General features: G+C 30.7%; 2 protein-coding genes and 1 long non-coding RNA gene across 8 annotated transcripts; 1 reads left to right on the top strand and 2 right to left on the bottom strand.

The window, feature by feature from the left end:
* Window positions 1-134: 134 nt before the first annotated feature.
* On the bottom strand, window positions 135-5261 carry LOC143206940 (uncharacterized). Its single transcript, XR_013008565.1, has 4 exons — window positions 5137-5261; window positions 2436-2567; window positions 587-732; window positions 135-525 (listed from the first exon to the last, which is right to left on the bottom strand). It is a non-coding gene; the product is annotated as an uncharacterized LOC143206940 (long non-coding RNA).
* Window positions 5262-6563: 1302 nt separating this feature from the next.
* On the bottom strand, window positions 6564-8262 carry LOC143206916 (uncharacterized). 3 transcript variants are annotated; one of them, XM_076419777.1, is made up of 4 exons: window positions 8126-8262; window positions 7685-7754; window positions 7435-7633; window positions 6564-7305 (listed from the first exon to the last, which is right to left on the bottom strand). In XM_076419777.1, exons 1-4 carry the CDS (start codon window positions 8143-8145, stop codon window positions 6713-6715), a joined length of 882 nt encoding a protein of 293 aa, XP_076275892.1. In that variant the 5' UTR covers window positions 8146-8262; the 3' UTR covers window positions 6564-6712. The 3 variants fall into 3 exon arrangements, with proteins under 3 accessions (XP_076275892.1, XP_076275893.1, XP_076275891.1); XM_076419778.1 differs by lacking the exon at window positions 8126-8262 and adding an exon at window positions 7969-8086; XM_076419776.1 differs by lacking the exon at window positions 8126-8262 and adding an exon at window positions 7914-8068.
* Window positions 8164-20151, top strand: LOC143206900 (uncharacterized). 4 transcript variants are annotated; one of them, XM_076419741.1, is made up of 10 exons: window positions 8164-8439; window positions 8576-8881; window positions 10618-10822; window positions 11715-11882; window positions 16154-16392; window positions 16489-17615; window positions 17669-17934; window positions 18075-18272; window positions 18351-18495; window positions 18589-20151. In XM_076419741.1, exons 2-10 carry the CDS (start codon window positions 8737-8739, stop codon window positions 18682-18684), a joined length of 2589 nt encoding a protein of 862 aa, XP_076275856.1. In that variant the 5' UTR covers window positions 8164-8439; window positions 8576-8736; the 3' UTR covers window positions 18685-20151. The 4 variants fall into 4 exon arrangements, with proteins under 4 accessions (XP_076275856.1, XP_076275859.1, XP_076275858.1 ...); XM_076419743.1 differs by having other exon boundaries at window positions 8183-8261; XM_076419742.1 differs by having other exon boundaries at window positions 8419-8488.
* Window positions 20152-20215: the final 64 nt, after the last annotated feature.

The raw sequence follows: 20215 nt of genomic DNA, 5'->3' as shown, positions 1-20215 counted from the left end.
GATTTATCACAGAATAAGTAGTAATTCGTGATGATGAATATTTCTTTGGTCTTCAAGAGTTTTGTATTTTTTGTTTTTGTTTTCCAATATCCTTATGTTTTATCTTATTTACATATCTAAAAATAAATTCTTGATTGCTGCTTAATATATATTCAAATAATATTGACGTTGTTATGTAATTTGGCTAAATAAAACACAATTGCGTTTAAGTTGTATTATGTAGCCAATTTTTGGATCCATCCTAAGAGTTTTTTTTATATAATCTCATTAGTAACGACATTTTTTTTGTTAATAGCGACTTTTTTTTCATTAATACTGTAAAATATTTCATGGTAGTCAAGTAAACTGGGTGGATTGACACGAGGATATTCTTCAACATTTGGAGTATTACTTTCAAACTAGTTCTTAAGTGCAGTTGAAGAGACAGATTAAGACTATCAATTAAGACTCCGACATAATCACCATACAAAAAGTCTGTTGACAGCTTCGACAAGTTATTTAATTCCTTGAAAAAAGGGAAATTACCTGAAAATTAATATTTTGTACAAACATAAACGTTTTAAAATGTTTCATTCTGAGTACTTACTTCCTGAATTATTATTTGTTGAACTGAAGATATTTAATACTGTTCCAAATAATGATTCCTTACAATGGATACATCCAAATATATTGAAATAACATACTAAGGCCAAGGGCAGTTTACTTGATAACATGGTCTAGTTTAAAATGAACCTAAAATACTTGTCCATTAAAATTCATTATATGTAATGGTATATGTTGATAAATAGAAATAGGTTCTTATCACTTTGTATTATTAACTGGGCACTTAAATAAATAATTTATTGCATATATGTCTTAAATAATTTTAACAGCATTATGCAAATGTATTATTAATAAGTAGATGGAATTAATTAATTAGACTATTGAAAGAAAATTACTATAATCTCTTAATAAAAAATCATATTTTTCAAAATAGTGGCAAAATATAGCTAACCAAAAATAATTTTACTTATAACAATAAATTTGGATGTAATTTGGGTCGATCTGTTTTTAAATAAAATGAAGATTATAAATTAAATTGATTTTTTACATTTAAAAATACAAATGTTCACCACATCGTTACAAAGTCGTTAGTACTATTAATTACATTAAATATAACGAAATATATATGTGAGAATGGAGGGTGAGCACGTGGTTTTTATAATAAAACTACTGGATTCTATTAAGGTTTATTCGAAAAGCCAGCTCAGAAAATCATTCAATTGCCCTTTAATTATGACTCTAGTTTGGCTACGAAACAAAAAGGAGTAAAAGAATCTTTGGCGAAACATACTTAAGACATAACATCAAATTTATATTAATCAGAATCGTCATTTCAATAATTCAGAAATGATTTCAATACATTTTAACATTGCAATCTTAGCAACATTATTCAATTTCAATACTTTGAGATATTGAGGTAGGTTTTAATTATTTTTAATTTGGCAGGATGGGGTGGAGGCAAAAACACCATATTTTTTTTGACCATATTTTTTTTTTTTTGGTTCAGTGGCAAAACAAACTGCCGTGGCCCGCGTACTATACAACAGTAGTGGCAAAGCAAGCTGCCATCGACCACATTCAAGAGGGGTGGTGGCAAAAACATTTCAACTTTGCCTTTTTTCTTGGGTTCAGTAGGAAAGCAAACTGCCATCGGCCACGTTCAAGACGGGTGGTGGCAAAAACATTTCAACTTCGATTTTTTTCTTCAGTAGCAAAGCAAACTGCCATCGCCCATGTAGTATACAACAGTAGTGACAAAGCAAGCTGCCATCGGCTACTTACAAGAACATCAGTGGCAAAGCAAACTGCCATAGGCCACGTTCAAGAACATCAGTGGCAAAGCAGCTGCCATCAGTCAGAGTGCTGAAACGATTTTAACCACGCAAAGACATTTTTTTTATTTATTTACTTTTATTTTTTTTTTATTTATTTATTTTTTATTTTATTTTTTTGTATTCATTTTTTATTATATTTTAATCGTACATGCTAAACTCAACTTCAAACATTAGCCCCTCAATATTTCAATTTTTTTTCTCTTTTTTTTTAATTTTTTTGTTATTATATTTTAATCGTACATGCTAATCTCAACTTCAAACATTAGCTCCTCGATATTTAATTTTTTTATTTTTATTTTTTTTATTTATCTTTAATCATATCCTAAAAGATTGCTTTATCCTTGATATTTTTTTTAATCGAAATTACTTTTTTTTATTTAAACGGAATTTCTTCTTTTTTTAACGGAATATATTTTGTTACATTTAAATGGAATTTCCTTTTTATATTTAAACGGAATTTCTTTTTTTTTTAACTGGTTTTTCCTTTTTTTATTATTTAAACGGAATTTGTTTTCTTTGTTTTTATGCTCACAGGCCTAGATAATTAGATGTACTCACGCGATATAATTACTCTTCTGATCAAGGTTTGGGTGTAACTGTAACAACTCTCCTATAATTGCAATCGGTGATTGAAATATTCGACCTCTTTTCATACGACATTTATTTAACAAGAAGTTGGTCAGATGTCTTCTGCAAATTACAATTTAATAAATTTTCAAGTTTAAAAATAAATCCATAAAAATAATCATATAATAATCACTATGATTACAAATATAGACAATACAACAAAATTAAACTCAAGGAATCAAATCATCTTAGAATTTAAATTTGATTCCAATTCCATAATTCCAATGACATCCTTTTACTTGTAATTTGACAAGTTCATCGCGGATAAGCGATGTGGCAAGTGGTAATCATCTATAAAAACTAAAAACGAAATAATAATTAACTATTAAACTCACAATAAACCGCTCGGTCATTCTGACAAGTTTACAGCTCGTCAACTTTGTAATAATGAAAATAATAAAAAAGGTCAAAAGTCTATTAATTTAAGTATGCTTCTCTTGACATGACCAAGTCTCCAAATAACCAAGTTACTTTTCGATTTTGTTCCTTTTTATAAGTTTCAGTAAAAAGTTCTATCTTTATATGTTATAATTTAGTCATATAATCTAACAAAGTTTACAAAAATATAAATGTCAAGAAATCTAGTAAAACTTGATAATTCCTTACAACTTTAAATTCAATAGACTTTTATTTTAAATCTAGAATTGATTATAAAGGAAATATCCCTTTAATTTACTATAGAGAGATTCATTTATGACGGGACTATTAAAAGTTTCTTTTTACCACGTTAACACGATTCGACTAATATGAAATTAGAAAGAAAAACTCAAAACATGTTCAGTAACCTTCTTTAAAATCCTTTTATTGTGTCCAAGAAAACAAATTTAAATAACGTGCTTAGTTTTGCAATTATCTTAATAATTTATTACCGCAGATTTCCAAACAATCCAATTTTATTTTAATCCAAATTACTTTAATAATTAAGAACTATCTAGGAGTAACTCTGCAAGTGTAATTTAATATTTTGCATAAAATTAAATTTTATTTTTAAACTGAGAAGTCCATGAAATATTATAAACTAAATATCTATGATTTTATTGCATTAATGCCTTAATTATCTTCTCAATATAACTAAAATGATTATTAAGCAACAAATCTGTTTCAAATTATTTATTCGGTATGGTATTTAGTTATCAAGAATCTTTGTATGGAAATAATACCCAGAAAGTAAAAAAAAATAACTAAATTTCAAGAATGCATAGCAGCAATTTTAATAAGACTTGAAAATACTAAGAAAAGCCACAAATTGGCCACTCAATCGATGCTTTGTTTGAAGTAAAAAAAAACAAACTAAGAAGGCATCGGATTATACTTTTCTTATGTCGCCTAGACTCTTTGATAATCTTATCACTCATAAAATACGTAATAAAAGAATACAGAGGGATTGAAATAGAATTTTGAATATTATTAGTTTTTAACAAACATCTTTTGTTTTTATAGGACAAGCTGACACATTTTCACACATAACATATTTAAATCATATGGTAAAAGAGAAAATTATCAGATTAGCTATCTGAATGTTTTAAAGCAATAAAAGATTCGATATCAAAACTAGATGATACTTAGATCTGTTTTTTTTTTAATATTGTTTCTTAATTCTTTAATAAGTTATCAGCGATTTACAATGTTTCAAAACGTAAAGCACAAATAATATCTGTTACTTTTAGAGAACATTACTTCAACAATGAATTCTACAGAAGCTATAGAAAATACTACTAATTGTTGAATTTAAAACAATTTAACTAAGATTGAAAAACGATAATAGTTGAAGTTAAATAACAGACAGAGAAGTTGAAGACAATAAAATCGTGACCTCATACAATTTACTGACGAGTTTGGTGAATTTTAAATCATAGAATTGAATTAATATTACTCCTATAAACATTTAAATTTTCATTTGCGTTATATTTCTATGAAAATTAAACAATAAAAATTATTATTATTATTTAAATAATCTTACATACCCCGCAAACTCAATAATATAATGCAAAACAATGAAAACAAATAATTATCGCCTAATATAAGTTCTATTTAGTAACGACAAACCAGGATTAATAAAAATATAATTAATTGAATTTTGTATCAAGTTTAGGTTTAACATAAATTTGACAGAAAAATCTCAACACTTTTAAGGAAAATACGATTAACGATTAATTACAAGTAAATTATTAATTACAGTAAAGTATTACTTAATATTTAATGTGCGGTAATGAACAGAACTAAAACATTAATAAACCTCAATTATTTTCCATTTAAGCTCTAGAATAATTTTTGAATATTAGTTCGACTCGGAATTAATTTATTTTAAGAGATATTTTAATTAAAGAAAAGCAACTGACATAATTATGTGTAATTACACCGTTTGACAATTGGAAATATTTGCAAACGTATGTAAAATGCATAATAAAATATTATTAAAGTATTAGCTTCCTGATTTTATAATGTATTATATTTTCGTCTATTCAAATTTTGGAAATAGCAAAGGTAGGTCTATGTAATATAAAACTAAATTCTCGTATTTTGTAACAAAGATTGATGTCAAAACTATTTTCCTACTAATTTAGAAATTAATATACGATTACCAGAATTTAAACTCTGGGGTATTTTAAAAATATGGACAGATAACACTTACAGTTTCTCGGTCAACACCCATTTCTCGTCGATATTGATTGATACAGACATTGATCTATAAGTTCATTCATCAATTTTCGGATTGGATGCTGACAACAGATCAAGATTTTTGTGAAATTAGTACGGCCCGATTTCTTCAACTTGTTCTAAAATCACAAAAAACACTATTATAAATTACCACTCGAATCCCACTTCTGATGTGAGAATGGAGGGTGGGCACGTGGTTTTTATAATAAAACTATTGAATTCTATTATGGTTTATTCGAGAAGCCAACTCAGAAGATCATTCAATTGCCCTTTAATTAGGACTCTTCCTTCTTCCTCAGGCCATACTCGTAGCAAGGCCGTCCTGATTTGGCGGCCGCTCAACATTATTAGGTGTGGGGAGGGGATCTCCATATTTCTTGGAATATTCAAAGAAGGCCGTATCCCAACTGCTTACGGCCAATAAACGGCGTATGCTCACATATAATTGAAAAAAAAAGCATTAGCCAAAACGCCTCTAGAATCTACCTGGTTTAGGTATGTACGACACCTTTATCATTTGAAAGGGACAAATTAAATCAGTTTCCGTCTTAGACAGAATTCGCAACATTCAATTCCCCGTGAATCCCCTAAACGTCATCCATCCATTCTAAATTCGTTAATTTATAGAGCCTTCATCAAATCCGAACTAAATTCAACAGAATAGATCATTAAAGATAGTGAACTTAATAAACGTATACAGCTTGAGGAATATACATAAAAAGTTGACCAAATTAGCAATAAAATTCAATGCTCATCTAATATAAAGAGCGTAATAATAATAATTATTTCCTGTTTCTTTCAGGAACAAACAGCATTGACATGATACACAACATCAAAGTTATTCTTTTTTGTTATTCAATCTACACATCAAGATATCTCAAACAATTCCTGATCTAAAGATAGGTGTCATTTAAAGATGACAGGTGTACAAGGATCTTTGCTAGTGTACATAGGAAAAACTGGGATAATTATAAGTATACGGATAAAAGGACATCAACGATGTGAAAGTATGGGCACAGTCCAGTCAACTTTGACCGAACACTGGCCACAACATTCAGTTCAATAATCAAGGTTTTAACGACTCTATAAGGTTACTTTGAGAGAAAACATCGAGAGGCTTTTGAGAATCGGCTTATCGACTTTTTAATTGTCCAATGTAACAAGAAAAATCATGGCTCTTATCGGTTGAACACTAAGCCGTTTTAAGTATTGCTGTAGCTAGAGTAAGCATAAACATGCAATTTGCATTCTTTGCGAAACGTCTACTAGTTTTAGTTCATAAACACAACTAAAATATGAAAGGAAGTTCACAAAGAGTGATCACAAAAGCTTCATTCCAAAATTAAATTAGTGAGTATAAAAATCTACCATTTGTACCTTTTGGTGACTTAAAAGAAAACATTTTTTTTTTAAGAATAACATTTTTATTCGTCTTTAAGTAATTACACAACAAAATGTTATTTTTTGCATATCTAGAATATCAAAATAAAAATGTAGATTATAGTACTATACACAATAAATATATTCACATATAAAAATAGCTAAACATGTTAAAATAAACCTTCCGAAATAGCGGGAAACTGAGGAATTGATTGGAATTCAAAAAAACCTACATCAAATTCATCACTAATACTTATATCCAAACAAGCATTATCCTTACTCTGGTTATCTTCTAAGTTTTGTCCGTCTACTTTTTTCTTAATTTCGATATGCATCTTTAAAGATTCATATTTATTTTGAATTTGATTTTTTTCAGCATATAATTTTTGATAATCTTCTTCAATCTTAATAATTTTATCTCTCAAGTTTTGAATCTCATCTTTCTGATCAGATATCAATTTTGTATATAATTCTTGTTTACCAAATATATCATTATATTGGGACTGTTGATGAGCAATACAATTATTTATCATTTTTAATAGTTTTATGTTACAATTTTCAATGTCCCTTTGATGCTGAACCAATATTTGTTTACAATCTTTAAATATGTTTTTATTTAGATTAGTGTGCTCCTGTAATGTATTGTTCACAGATATATCTAATGCTTGAATATGAAATGGTGTACTTGCACCTTTAACTTGATTATCTCCACTTATATAACATATTTGGTAAAGACTCTGAAGATTTTTTGGTAAAACTGATCCTAAAATTATAATTATGTTTAAAGATACATTTAAATTATATTTTCTATTATATAATTTAATTATATTTTTTAAAATACACATATACATATCTTTTGTGACATAAAATAAGGATGCCTAATAATAGTTACCTTTAAAATGAAATGGAATTTCCATATCTGTTGTATTTGTAGGTGCCCAATCAAAGATTTCATAATCCTGAACTTCTTTCCATCCAATTTTGTAAATCGCAATTCTATCACCTTCTTGAATTTGGTAATCATTAAGCTTAATAGTAAATTTTATATCCTCAAGAATTCCATATTCATCAGATATATCAATAAATTTAACCTACAAATAATATTCATTAATAAGCTCATTTAGATTTATTTGTTTACATACTAGCTGCTTATCTGAAAAATTTAAAGAAACGTCTTCTTTTGATATCATATTTGTGTAGAATCTTAACTTTCTATAAATTCATAAAGGAATAATTAAACATTACTTTCTATATCCAGAACATAATCACAAAATGTCACAAATAACATATATGATAGTATACAAGGAATAAAATCTATGGAATGAAACTACTTGGGTTGGCCAGCCTAGTTTTAAGGGTTAGTTTTCTTACATTGACATATTAGGTGTATGGTAATGGTAAATCAGCACCAATATATGCATATTACCAGCTAATATTTTGTGTCTGGTTAAATCAGAAGTTTCTTTAAAACAACTCGAGATAAAGGTCATACAAAATAACACTAGAAACTCAAATGCGTGTCGTTCTATGTTTATTGTTTGGAATGATTGGCCAGAGTTATCAACTTTAATTTCTGAACGTACTTATGAATATACTTCGACATATTTATGTCAACAATGTCAGGAAACTGATTCTTAGGGCACCCAGCTGGTGTGAATCATACCAACACTAATTTGAGTAATGTAGTAAACGGATTTTATAATTTCACACAATTGTAAAGTAAATACGGTGTTTGCGTCATATTTTCGTCTGTTCGGTAGCTGGCAGGACTGCTTAGAATATATTCTAAAAATAGTCTGGTAAATCGTACCGCTTGAGTATTTGTGTTGGCATTGCTTGCATAAGTTCCCAATGTTCATTGCTGATGAAAATTTTCGATGTCCTTTGTAATGATATGGTATGTAGAACTAATGTCAATGATAGTTTGTAATACATGTTGGTTCTAGGTACTGTAATATGTGCATGTGTTTAATATAACATTGTGATGTATATGTCACACAACGTGTTGATTTTATGTCATGGTATCTTTGTAGATTCGCTATTTTGCGGAGGTTTTGTGCGGCGAATGCTGTGAAGTAACAGTGTTCCTAGGAAATCGCTATCATTCAGGTGTGGATAGCAGTTGGGATTAATAGACCAGGTGTGTGACTGTATTTATGTCAGCTGTCACAATAATTTAAAAACAGGCCCAAAAATGTCTGAGGATGGGTTTTCGGATTGTTTTGAGGAACCCAACATGGAAATCCAAATCAAGACTCTTCTAGGTACCACTTTTGACATTAAAGTATCGTTTAATGATACTGTCGGCGACATTAAAAAGAAAATTTACAGAGTTGAAGGTAAGAAAAAATAAGTTTTATTTTCTGAATTAACAATGTGTATAAAGATTCTACAGGTTATTAATATTTGTTATTAACTATTATAATGTATATTTGTCTTCGCTCGGCGTAGCATAGCGCCAAGCAATCACGAATTAAATACATTTTCAGTAGGTAAATCATTTTGTTGGTGTAGGTACTCAGTGATAAGAGTACTTGGATTATTTGGGCAGTGCATTACTTTAACTGTTACCTCCATTGTTCAATTTGTGTGCGAGTTTGTTTGTAAAGGAGCTAGTCTTTTGATTTTCATTTATATTTTAATATTATCATTGTCATCTAGAGCATTGTGAGCTAAGTATTACTTGCTAATATATCTTTTTATATATAATTCTTCTGTCTGTGTGTATGTCACTGAACTCCTACTAAATGGTTGGACCGATTTGGATAACACTTTTTGTGTCTCGATTTGAATGGTTTAGATTCATACCCGGCCCTGGTAGGTGGTGCTGCAATAAGGTTCCAGGATTTTTTTTAAAATCTTTTAAACATCTCCAATTGTAAGAACATATCACAAAAAAATCACTACTTGGATGTTATTATGATAATCTTAAAAGTATTTGTTTTATTGCTGAAATAAATTAGTCCATCCAAACAAAAAGCCAATACACAATAAATTCAAAATTATAATTCTGTCATTATAGAATTTTGCGATTTCTGGGCGAAAAACTAATTCAAGTGAATTTCGAAAACTTGTTACAATTAAGAGGAGTTTGCAGAGACTACAATAAGTGGCTGTTGGATGGGGCAAGGTCCTGTTATATGGAAGATGTATCCAGATTTCCCAGCCCATCTCTCTCAATTTTTATTGAGCTATTACAGATGTGTATTGTATAGTGTTGTCCTCATGGAAGACAACTTCATTTGGTCAAGTTTTTTGGAGCTCATTATGAACAGTTCTTTTTCAATCCTACCATCATCATTATCATAATTATCAATCGATATCCGGCGCTTGGGAAGAGTGTCTATTTCTAAAACAAAACGCTACTGCGGGTGCAGCCAGGACTTATATACGAAGGACGAATATTCTTCATTAAATCTCGCTATACTTAGCACTCAACTTAAACTGTTCTGGCCTCAGTTAGTCTCCTATTTTTCACATTGCTTCTGGCCTTTTGCAAAAGTCTCATTTGCATGTCATGTCTCTTTTGCAATATAGTTACAATGGTTGCTTTCTTCCATGTTCATGGTATCCAAATAATGTTTTCCCACTAGCATTGACTTTTTCGATCGACTCCGGCGGTTTTGTCGTTGGTAAATTACTCCTGTCGCTTAATCTCCTAAATGTTTGGTACAACATTCGTTATTCATGTTTTGATGCAAATTTCAAAACCGGCAGCTACACAATTTCACCAGGCTTCTCTTTTTAGCTTTATTTTTTGCCTAACATCTCTATTTAATTTGCGGTATTTCTGGAGATCGATTAGCTCTTCTGCCATCTGTAGAGATTTATCCCATAGTTTTGGGGCTATGTTTTATATCGGGCTGGTGAATATACTTTAGCGGCACACTCAATAATCGTTTCAGATACCGTTTCATCTTCCTTGGCATCAATGCATGATTTGGAAATGTTTGTGAAGCTTCTTTGGACTTTTATTATCGTATGTTACTTGACGTGTTTTTAATATGCCCGTGTGTTTAATAATATTTCTTCTAATATGTGGCTAATATGCCCCATTATAAAAACTACATTGTAGGTATACCAATCTATCAGCAGAATTTAATTTTTCAATCAACTGAACTGAAGGATACTATTAGATTATGCGATTCAGGCATTAGAAATGGATCAACACTGACATTGGTGTCTTCAATGAGAGGCGGGCCTATATCAACAAGACGCCTTTCAGTGGCCTGTGATCATTTTTTACTGAAAGAGTTAAAGGATCTTCTGGAAAATAGCAGGTAAATTCCCGTAAAACTATGCTAAATTCTTCTATCAATTTATTTTAAATTATTTGATGTAGAGCTAGACTATCTTTTTTATGGAAAATGATAACAAATTATGTAACATTGCACTAACAGGTCTTCTAGAAATTGAATATAATGACATGTTTTATACATACATAAATAATTGTAATTAATCTAGGGAGAATATGTTATATAATATATTATAGATGTTTTAAATGTTTTGATTACTAAATGACCAATTTTAAGTCAAGGATTATTAGAAATATAATTTTCGTGCTATGATGTCAATACATGACAGTTTCAACAGTAATGAGTTAATTCATAGTTAACAGAAACCTGTGTTTTGCTATTAAAGATGAATGTTTTTAGAAAACAGTATATCTTAAACAATACCAAATGATTTTAATTTATATATTGTCATTAGTCAATTAGGTATCACAATATTTAGGATAATCTAAAGCATTTGCAAGTTTTTTTATGTAGCCTACTGATGAGGAATTAATATTGTTTATTAATTTTGCTTAAGCCAGGATTTTATACTGTGGTGGTATATAAGTGAATTATTAAGAACTAATTTTGCCCATTTATTTTTAAAGTAATTTATCAAATAGTAAAACAAATATATATTTGTCACATTACATCACACTTTTGAAATGTAATTAAATTTGTTCTGAAAGTAATATCCTCTTTAGATAATGTTCTGGATTTGAAATAGTTTTGAAAATTATATTATGATTTATTAATATACAATATCATTGTTCGCATTATAAACACACACACACACACAGACATATATATATTTAAGATTGATGGATGATGTCTTGTGGAGGACTTTGGAATTATTTCTGAATAAAAATTTTTCTATGACACAGTTGATTTTTTACAGAGATGAAGTCAATTCAGGATCAAAAGTATCAGTTTTAGTATTTAAGGAAGGTGATATAATAAACTTGTTGAGGGTAATTGAGAATGAAGATGGTTCCTACTCACCATATGGCGAGAGCACTATATCACCCCCGACATTACAAAAAGAAGCGTTAGAAACCTTCCAAAGGTAGGCAACTTAGATGCCACATTTTTTTGTTGCTTCATTTTTGTGCTATCTGCTTCATCAGCCATTAACCTTATTAGTTGTTGCCACTTTATGCAATGTTTCTGCTGCAAAACATGTTTACCTTTTTCTCATTTCATGAATAGTAGTTGTTGAATATATATATATATATATATATATATATATATATATGGTTAGGGAAAAATAATTTTAAAAAAATTTTTCATGTTCTTTTTAAATGAATTTATTTCTATAAATTTGAAACATGAATGATATATATGTGCCATTTTCATTGTTTACTTTTTCTGGTAAAACTATAATTCTATCATTATAGAATTTTCGAGATATCTGAGCGAAAAACTTTAGACATGTTGATTAGATAATTTGATGATTCTAGATTATTAGGGATTTGTACTAGACAAAATGTACCCGGATGAAGTTCAGGCTACATGGTAAATTTCAATTTTTTGCTGAGTCACTAAAGATGTATGCTGTATAGCATTGTTGTGATGGAAGCCTTTCCTTTCGATCAGCTATAAATGTTTTCTTTTCACCTACTTCAATAGAATCAATCATTGTAGTAGAAAGACATTAATGGTTTGACCTGGCTCGAGCCGCTCATTAACAATTTTTTCTTTCTTTGTTGTTAATCTTCTTCTGACTTTGGCACCGATCATATTCGAACTCGATTGTCGTACTCGATCCATTTTTCATCGCCCAAAATCATTTGCTCTTCTAGATCTTTGATATGGAAGTATCAATTTTCGATGAGCCTGCGCTGCTTCTTTCCATTTCCATGTCTTTTTGAAAGTAATAAATCAAATATCACAAAAATTACCATCTGAAATTTTTATTTTCAAATTGCAATACAGTTTGAATATGCTTAAATCTGTATTTATTGCTTTCTTTTCGTTTACACTAAATAACGTCACTGATACCTGATGGCTTTTTCTATGATGGCACTAAACACATTATATTAGTAAAAACATATGAATGGTACTTTTCCATAACATATAAATAATATCTCCTATTTCAAAAGTAACAATCTTTTTGTTTGGAGTTTAAACAGAAATACTGACTAAACAAAGCATATATTAACAAAGACATTATCAATGCTGAACATTGGTATTGTCCATGGCGCTAGAGGGTCAGTGGTTAAAAATAATTTTAAATTTAGATAACTGTTGTTTTGAATTATTAGTATAAAAATTCAAGTTGTAACAGGTGATAATATTTTATATAGGAAATGAGTATCAGTCTAGGGAAATGGACTTTGCGCTTATCCCAGATTCAAAGAGCTATTTAACCCAATTAAATACTATTAATATAATACTCGTGATAACTATTGGATTTAGTATCTTTAGGCCTATAATACTTTGACATCAATTAGTTCTGCGGGATCTGTATTGACTTAATAATTCTTAAAGCCTATATATCCCACATCTCTGAATCCATCAACTGTATGTCTTATGTCAATTTGTTTTCCAACTTCTGTAGGTTTTGTACACATGTAGAGTTCATTGATTTTGCATAGTCTGTTCTTACTTTATTAAAGTAATTGTCAATTAAATATTAAATTTTGAAATTTAAAATAACAGAGTTAAGCATATGTTCATCATATATGATAATAAAAATCAGCATAAAAATATTTTTTGGATTTGTCAAGACTATATTTTTTATGATCTGTTACTACAACATTCATTGCACGGTCCGTCAGAGGATCAGGTAGACGATGGAGATCAAAATGGAGAGTAATACCTGAAACAAAATTCAAGTGGGTTATTTATTTTAAAGTAATCCCTCTAGACTGTTTCCCAAACAGCTGTTGAATTTGATTTCTGGGATAAGCCCATCCAATCTTGGAAATATATCTCCTATTTGGTTTTAATCTTAGTTAATACAAAAGGAAGTGATATCTTGAGTTTAGGATATAACCAGAATTCCAACAAAGCTACATTAGGCAAATGGATTGATTGATGAATATCGATGGATGTAATGGAATATTTCTTTAAGTTTTGGTATTCTCAATTTTAATCAATAGTCCCAAGGATAAGCCAGTGAGTGCTAGAGTGCGCCTTTGGTGGATATATTCCCTACACAGCAAGCTTTGCTTAAATTCCAGTAAACTATATTTAGGAACGCTTTTAGTAACTTTAAAATTTGTTCAATTCCGATTTGAGATAGAAAACGTTGTAAAAATTATGGAGTTATAAGACTATTACCAATTGTCTAGCAGGCGTTTATGATCAGACAAATCATATCTCAAATAGCTTTCTAGGAGACAAGCCGAGAAGAGCAGGTGGGGTTTCGACCGAATTGCGTTTGTGTAGACAAGATAATTCGCACTCCGGCAGTTTGTGACACTGGTACTCACTTTGACCAGTTTTAGAAGCTGAACATGTTCTCCTAAAATTATTAAGCTTCTCCAGGCATCTTACGATGGTTCTATTAGCTATGTTGGAGTGTGAAATGATTTGTCAAATTCATTTGAGATCGGAGTTAGTGATCGTCAAGGAATCTCTTCACTGGTTTTCAACATTAGTGGATGTAATTATGCGAGAACTTTTTAAAAATGGTCATGGCGGTCAGTGTGATGCTTCAAACTCCTACCTATCTGTCCGCTGATAATAGTACTATATTCGCTTATACAGTTGTTGAGGCTTCCAGCATTCTTCATGATAGCTATTTTACCGAGCTTTATGGTTGAAACTGAAACACTTAATGAAGAAAAGATCAAAGTATTGACAACTGTGGGCACTTGCTATTGTAGGATCACAACGGATCAATAATACAAGAGCTTTTGTTTCTCTAAGATGATGCATATAAGCGATAAGAAATATCACAACCAATATTAAAATTCGCCTTTTTCGAACGCCTATTTTGTCAATATTTCATACATAGCCCCGAAACTTGGACACTGTTACAGTCTGATATCTGTTAGCTCGAGGTCTTTCAAATGTTAAGCATCACATTCTACATGTTTCTCCCCGAGATCGTATTAGAAATGAAGTAATTCGTTTAAGATGCGACAATCAGTGTACAGTTGAGCAACAATTCAGAGACGTAAATTACAACGGTTCGTATCCACCGAATGAAAATTGAGCATATTCTTCACAATATAGCGAAGAGCTCTAAAAAAGACATGGATCAAGATCATATAAAGCGATCTGAATAGCATACTAATAATAATATCCGGGACCAGAATAGTTGGGACCAAACGCCAACTGCGGCGAGATTTAATGAGAAATATTCCATTAAGCCGAAATATTCCAAAAAGTCCATAGGTTGAGAATTAGACAATTTCCCCGATGATTCGGCTATAGATCGATGATGGTAATGAATTCCGAATAATTAAATAAATGCAAAAGAACCTTTTGATCTCCATGGAATAATGCTACCTAAAGCGTCAGTTTTGTTTTGTGTAGGGATGAAAATATACTTTTTCTTAAACAAATTTGTTTTACTAAGAAATAGCTAGACTTGTTGGATCGACCAAGACAGTAACAAATACTGCAAGTACAGTCTCTTTTTATTTTAACCCGATGCAAGTTTATAATATATCATATATATTTATAATATATACTAGACTGAAGGAGTTTTTAATAAACACTCTCATTTTTACATCTCACCATTTATTGATCGCTGTGTGTATAAACAACCTGCTAACTTTCAAATAATTTTTATTCATACCATTATCTTCTGTACTGATGTATTTGGAAAGTGGAATTTACTTTTAAAAAGATTATAGATTATTTAAGAAATTTTTTTTCACGGTTTTTCTCAAAAACTTTTTTCGCTTTTTTGTTTTACGTTGATCTAGGTGGAATTCACCCAACGCATGTGACTCCGACCTTCCAAGTTTTTGAATTTTTGAAATAACTCTTTCGGTGGCTCCTAGCTGAGTTACAAGCTCTTTTTGTGTTGAGTGTTCATCCAGCAGACTTTGCAATTGCGTATCTTTAAAATTTCGAGGTTGTCTAAGTCGCGATTGGTCTAAGACCGAAATCATCACTTTTAATACGCTTGAACTCTAGAGATTTTGCAAGCCACAACGATGGCACCATTTTAAATTATTTCCATATTTTCGTAGTAAATTGAATTCCTATAAATTGCTGTATAAGCCCGAAGAAAATATTTATCAAAATTAAGTCACATACTATTCATGAATGTTGAATAGAGTTTTGTATAACTATAAAAAATAAGTATTTTTCTTCTGTCTGAAATACTAATGATCCGTTAAAAAATTATTTAAATATTTTAAATATTTCTTTCAGGTTGGTAGAGGATAAGAAGATGTGCACAAAACTAGAAACAATTAGAAGAAATTTAGAAGAATTGAGTGAAAGAAGGCAGAACAGAATTAGAAAGGATAGTATTCGCACGGACGAAGCCAAATCTTCAGGTGACGTTTCCGATATTAAAGGTGATAATAAAAAGCTTGCTTATAAGTTTTTTGGAGATTGTGCTTCAGGGATCTCAGATAGTGCTGGTTTGACCATATATGAAAGATCAGGTAAGTTTTGTATTTGCTAATTAATTTTCTTGTGATAAAAAATATGTTATTTTGGGGTATTTTATGTTACTGATATACAATCATCCGTTTTTGTAGATGAAGGCAATCAATCTGAAAGTGAAGAGATTGCACTTAAGGATAAACACCGTACAAAACCGAAAGATTTGCAAAACTTCCTGGTTGCAAAGTCTGGCAAGTCCCTTTACAGCGAACGCAAGGGCACTTATTCTCATACTAGACAGAGTTACGCGCGCATATCTAAAAGAAGGGAAAGTGGCAGGCTATCCTCGGATAAAGCCGATATCAACTCAAACCAATATAGCACCTATTCTAGGGAGAGAAATATTTACAAGGAAAGGGAAAAACATGATTTAGGTGGTATATATTTGAATGAAGATGGTATGGTTTTACCTGGTTCAGATGTTCTCAAGGGAGATAGTTTGGAACAGTCTTATTTGCTTGAAGGATTAGCATCAGACAAACTTCCTGATTTAAGCACGTCGGAGCAACATAATTTTTTAATGAATAATTTCGACTCTCATCAGGACAAGGACATTACAACGACAGGTTATAATTCTAATCACAGGCCTAACACATTTTCCAGGCTACCTACTCTACCACCAGATCGCGCTAACTCTAAATTATTCCCGAATTTAGCCTGTCGTGGTTTAGGTCCATTTATTCCTGATCTAAGTCACGCAGATTCAACCAAAACGACCTCATTAGATAGTAAAGTAAGTGGTAGCGGTTATTCGTTACCGAATAGCAGCCGTCTTTTCCACAGTCACTCGCTGGAGTCAAAGATTTTCCCCAGTTTAAATACCTTTTCAAATAAAAAGAATCAGTCTTCGTTGCCGAATGTTAATGATAGTCTGGAGACTTTGCCGAATCTAACCCGGCTGGAAACGTTGGGGAACATATCGGGTAGTCGTGGAGAAAGTCCGGTCTTGGAAATCAATGAGACATCTGTCGAGGAAATGAGTACGAAATTAGCAGATCAGCTGCATTTCTTGGACGATGAATCGAATGGAGATATGTATGGAGAGAGCATATCGGTGAGCGCAAGGAATAGGGTACACCTGACTCGATTGGTGTTGTCTTCAGACGGTGCTGAAAGGCCAAAGAGTTCGCCAAATAGCATCGAGCTGGAGGAGCGAGGGCAAGATCTGTGGGAGATACATGAACCTGCCAGTGAAAGACTGAAACATAGTGCCACTTGTAAGGTAAGTGTTTTAACTCTTTTATCCTTATATATGTTAATATTGTTTATTGGTAGGTTGGTTTAATGAAGCGGCATCAAGGATTGGAGTACAATTATGACAGTTTAGAGAATGCTCAGTCAAATCTGAAGCCTGATATTGGAAAATTCTCTAAATCTTCTACTGAGTATGGGGTATGCTCAGGAACTAACTACTACATGCCCCAATATTTATCCACTCCCAGCGCCATACCACCCCAGTATGCTCCCAAGCAACAGTCTAACTATTGTGATTTATACTTTAGGAGCGAGAGAAGATCGCCACTGTACAGTAGAAGAAATAGGTCAGTCAAAAAAGTCATAAAAAATCAATTGCTTCTAATTGAATTAATGAACTAATTAATATAATTAAGTAATCTAACTTTTTTATCTCTATTTAGTTTTAAAATCAATTTCCTCAGATGTCTGTATGATTTAATTATAGGAAAGAAAATATAGAAGATAAAGAAACTGTTAGCAAGGAAAAATCCTGTAGCAGTGTAGCGACAGATTTTCTGAGTGATTGTTCCAGAATCCAACGATTGAAGAATGATGATAGTTTTTGTAAATCCAAAGATGAGCTGTTGCATGATTTTTATGGGTATTGCAATCTATATTCGTCCTCATCTGTGTGTATACAAAAGTGAGTTATTTCTGGATATTATTCATAAGATATACTAACTTCACATTCTTTATATGCTATTTTGTTTTTTCTTTGTAGAGAGGAAAAACATGAAGTTGTTAAATTACCGCCTGTGATAAAAAAGAAGTCGAGATGTAGCGAGTGCAATAAAAAATTGAACATTACCAATATTTACAATTGTAGGTGTGGTAGAATATTTTGTTCCCAACACAGGTATTCAGAGGTAAGATTTTAGTAAATAAATTATAGGGTGTATATTAGGATTTTCCAAAAATATTTATTTAGTCAGATAATATTTTTGAAACAATTTATTTAGGTCCATAGATGCACATACGACTACAAGACAGAAGGTAGAAAAATTTTAGAACGGCAAAATCCATTGGTCACCGCCGAAAAAATCAAGCGGTTATAACGTGAGTGAGCAATATTTGAAGCGAACATATGAAGAGTGCCTCCGGTGTAGAAAACAAATAGTTTTTCAATTCAACTATTTATGCTGTATTGTCGATAATATATAAACTATAAAATACTAATAAAAAAATTTCGCTTATCATGCTCAGAAGATGAAAACATTGTATGTTAAAAAAAAACTTACATTTCTTCAGTTAATAATTGTCATAATGTTTTTTATTGGCTTTTTGTTATCTGATAATGTTGAGTTTATGGCTCATACCGGATTCAAATATTATGGAAATTTAACATTGCTTGTGGATGGTAGGTCTTATGTTAAATGATGTTATGATTGAATGTGTAATGTGATTTATTCTTGATGCTCATTATGCTGCTTGATATGACGATTAAAGTCAGTGAACCATTGGTATATTCTTGATGCAGTGAGCTCTAGTAAAATATACATAATATCTCAATAATTCAACTCTATTATGTGGAAACATTAGGTGTCACCAGTTCCATTACTATTCCGCTGAAATAGAAGTTTATCGTCAGTATAGCAAAACAAATCACCCGTCATATATATTTAATTTCCTTTACCTCGGCCAATATATGTTCATATTTCACTAGCACCAGGGCTAAATAATGTTGGGCAGTGTTTTTCTGTAAAAATATATTTTCTAAAGGGTTCTCTATTTTTAAATATTGGTTGTCTAGTCAGTTGTTATTAAATGACAAACATATACACGCTGTTATTTTTTTGTTCACGCTGTGTATATTAAATATTTTATTCGTGTATCCTGGTGTATTAAGGTGTTATATGCTAAGCGATATAAAAATGGTCAAACGTCTTGTAACAGTATGCCTACTTTGTCCAAGCATCGTCGTTAATTTTTTTTTGTGATGAATGCTGAAATTATGTTTTATTTAAACCTCGACGAGATGTCTATTTTCTAACTTATAATAAATGTGAAAACCGTGGTAATAGATCGGTTTCTATTTAAAAAGCAATAAGTTGTGAATATATATATATCCGGTGTAAATCCCGGTACATATTTGTACATTTTTTAGTTCTTAACCATTACGCTAACTAAATCTGCCATTTTTTAATAAGATTATTGTTAGATTTATTCAATCCTAATGTTTAAGGACGCTTATGTTTCAAATCGGGTACCGTGCTTGAGAGATGATTTGCTGGGTTTACATCGTATATTGTTGTATTTATACCCCTTCTCCACCCGGTCATTATTTGTTTTATAATCTATCGGTTTGTATTTTTTTGAATAACTTTAAGGTCGCTTTATTTTCTAACTTTGAAAATGCTGTTCAAATGTTCCTCTATTGTAATATTTGAACCGTCCTATAAAAAAAATTATAAAACAAATCACAAAATCAAAAAAAAATTAGATTTGTGATTAGACTGTGTTATAAATTTCTAGTTATTTCTGTGAATATTTATTATTTAAAAAATATAACCCCTCAACACCAATTTGTTGTTTTATTTGTAAATTTGTTTTTCAAGTTTTTTATAATATAAATGTCGGCAACACCGC

The sequence above is a fragment of the Rhynchophorus ferrugineus genome, unplaced genomic scaffold, assembly GCF_030347505.1.
Source record: "Rhynchophorus ferrugineus isolate W39M unplaced genomic scaffold, kcgeb_rfMv2 rfM1, whole genome shotgun sequence".
NCBI classification, from domain to species: Eukaryota; Metazoa; Arthropoda; class Insecta; order Coleoptera; family Curculionidae; genus Rhynchophorus; species Rhynchophorus ferrugineus.
This window is presented reverse-complemented; position numbering and strand designations above follow the sequence as displayed.

What these genes read in the sequence shown, in the direction of transcription:
- LOC143206916 (XM_076419776.1), bottom strand. Translation starts at nt 8,032, where the DNA reads ATGACCTTTATCTCGAGTTGTTTTAAAGAAACTTCTGATTTAACCAGA. An exon ending in CATACACCTAATATGTCAAT is followed by an intron (nt 7,755 to 7,913) that starts GTAAGAAAACTA and finishes ATGAATTTATAG; the next exon opens with AAAGTTAAGATTCTACACAA. An exon ending in ATTTTTCAGATAAGCAGCTA is followed by an intron (nt 7,634 to 7,684) that starts GTATGTAAACAA and finishes TATTATTTGTAG; the next exon opens with GTTAAATTTATTGATATATC.
- LOC143206900 (XM_076419741.1), top strand. Translation starts at nt 8,737, where the DNA reads ATGTCTGAGGATGGGTTTTCGGATTGTTTTGAGGAACCCAACATGGAA. An exon ending in CTGTACAGTAGAAGAAATAG is followed by an intron (nt 17,935 to 18,074) that starts GTCAGTCAAAAA and finishes ATTTAATTATAG; the next exon opens with GAAAGAAAATATAGAAGATA. An exon ending in TCATCTGTGTGTATACAAAA is followed by an intron (nt 18,273 to 18,350) that starts GTGAGTTATTTC and finishes TTTTCTTTGTAG; the next exon opens with AGAGGAAAAACATGAAGTTG.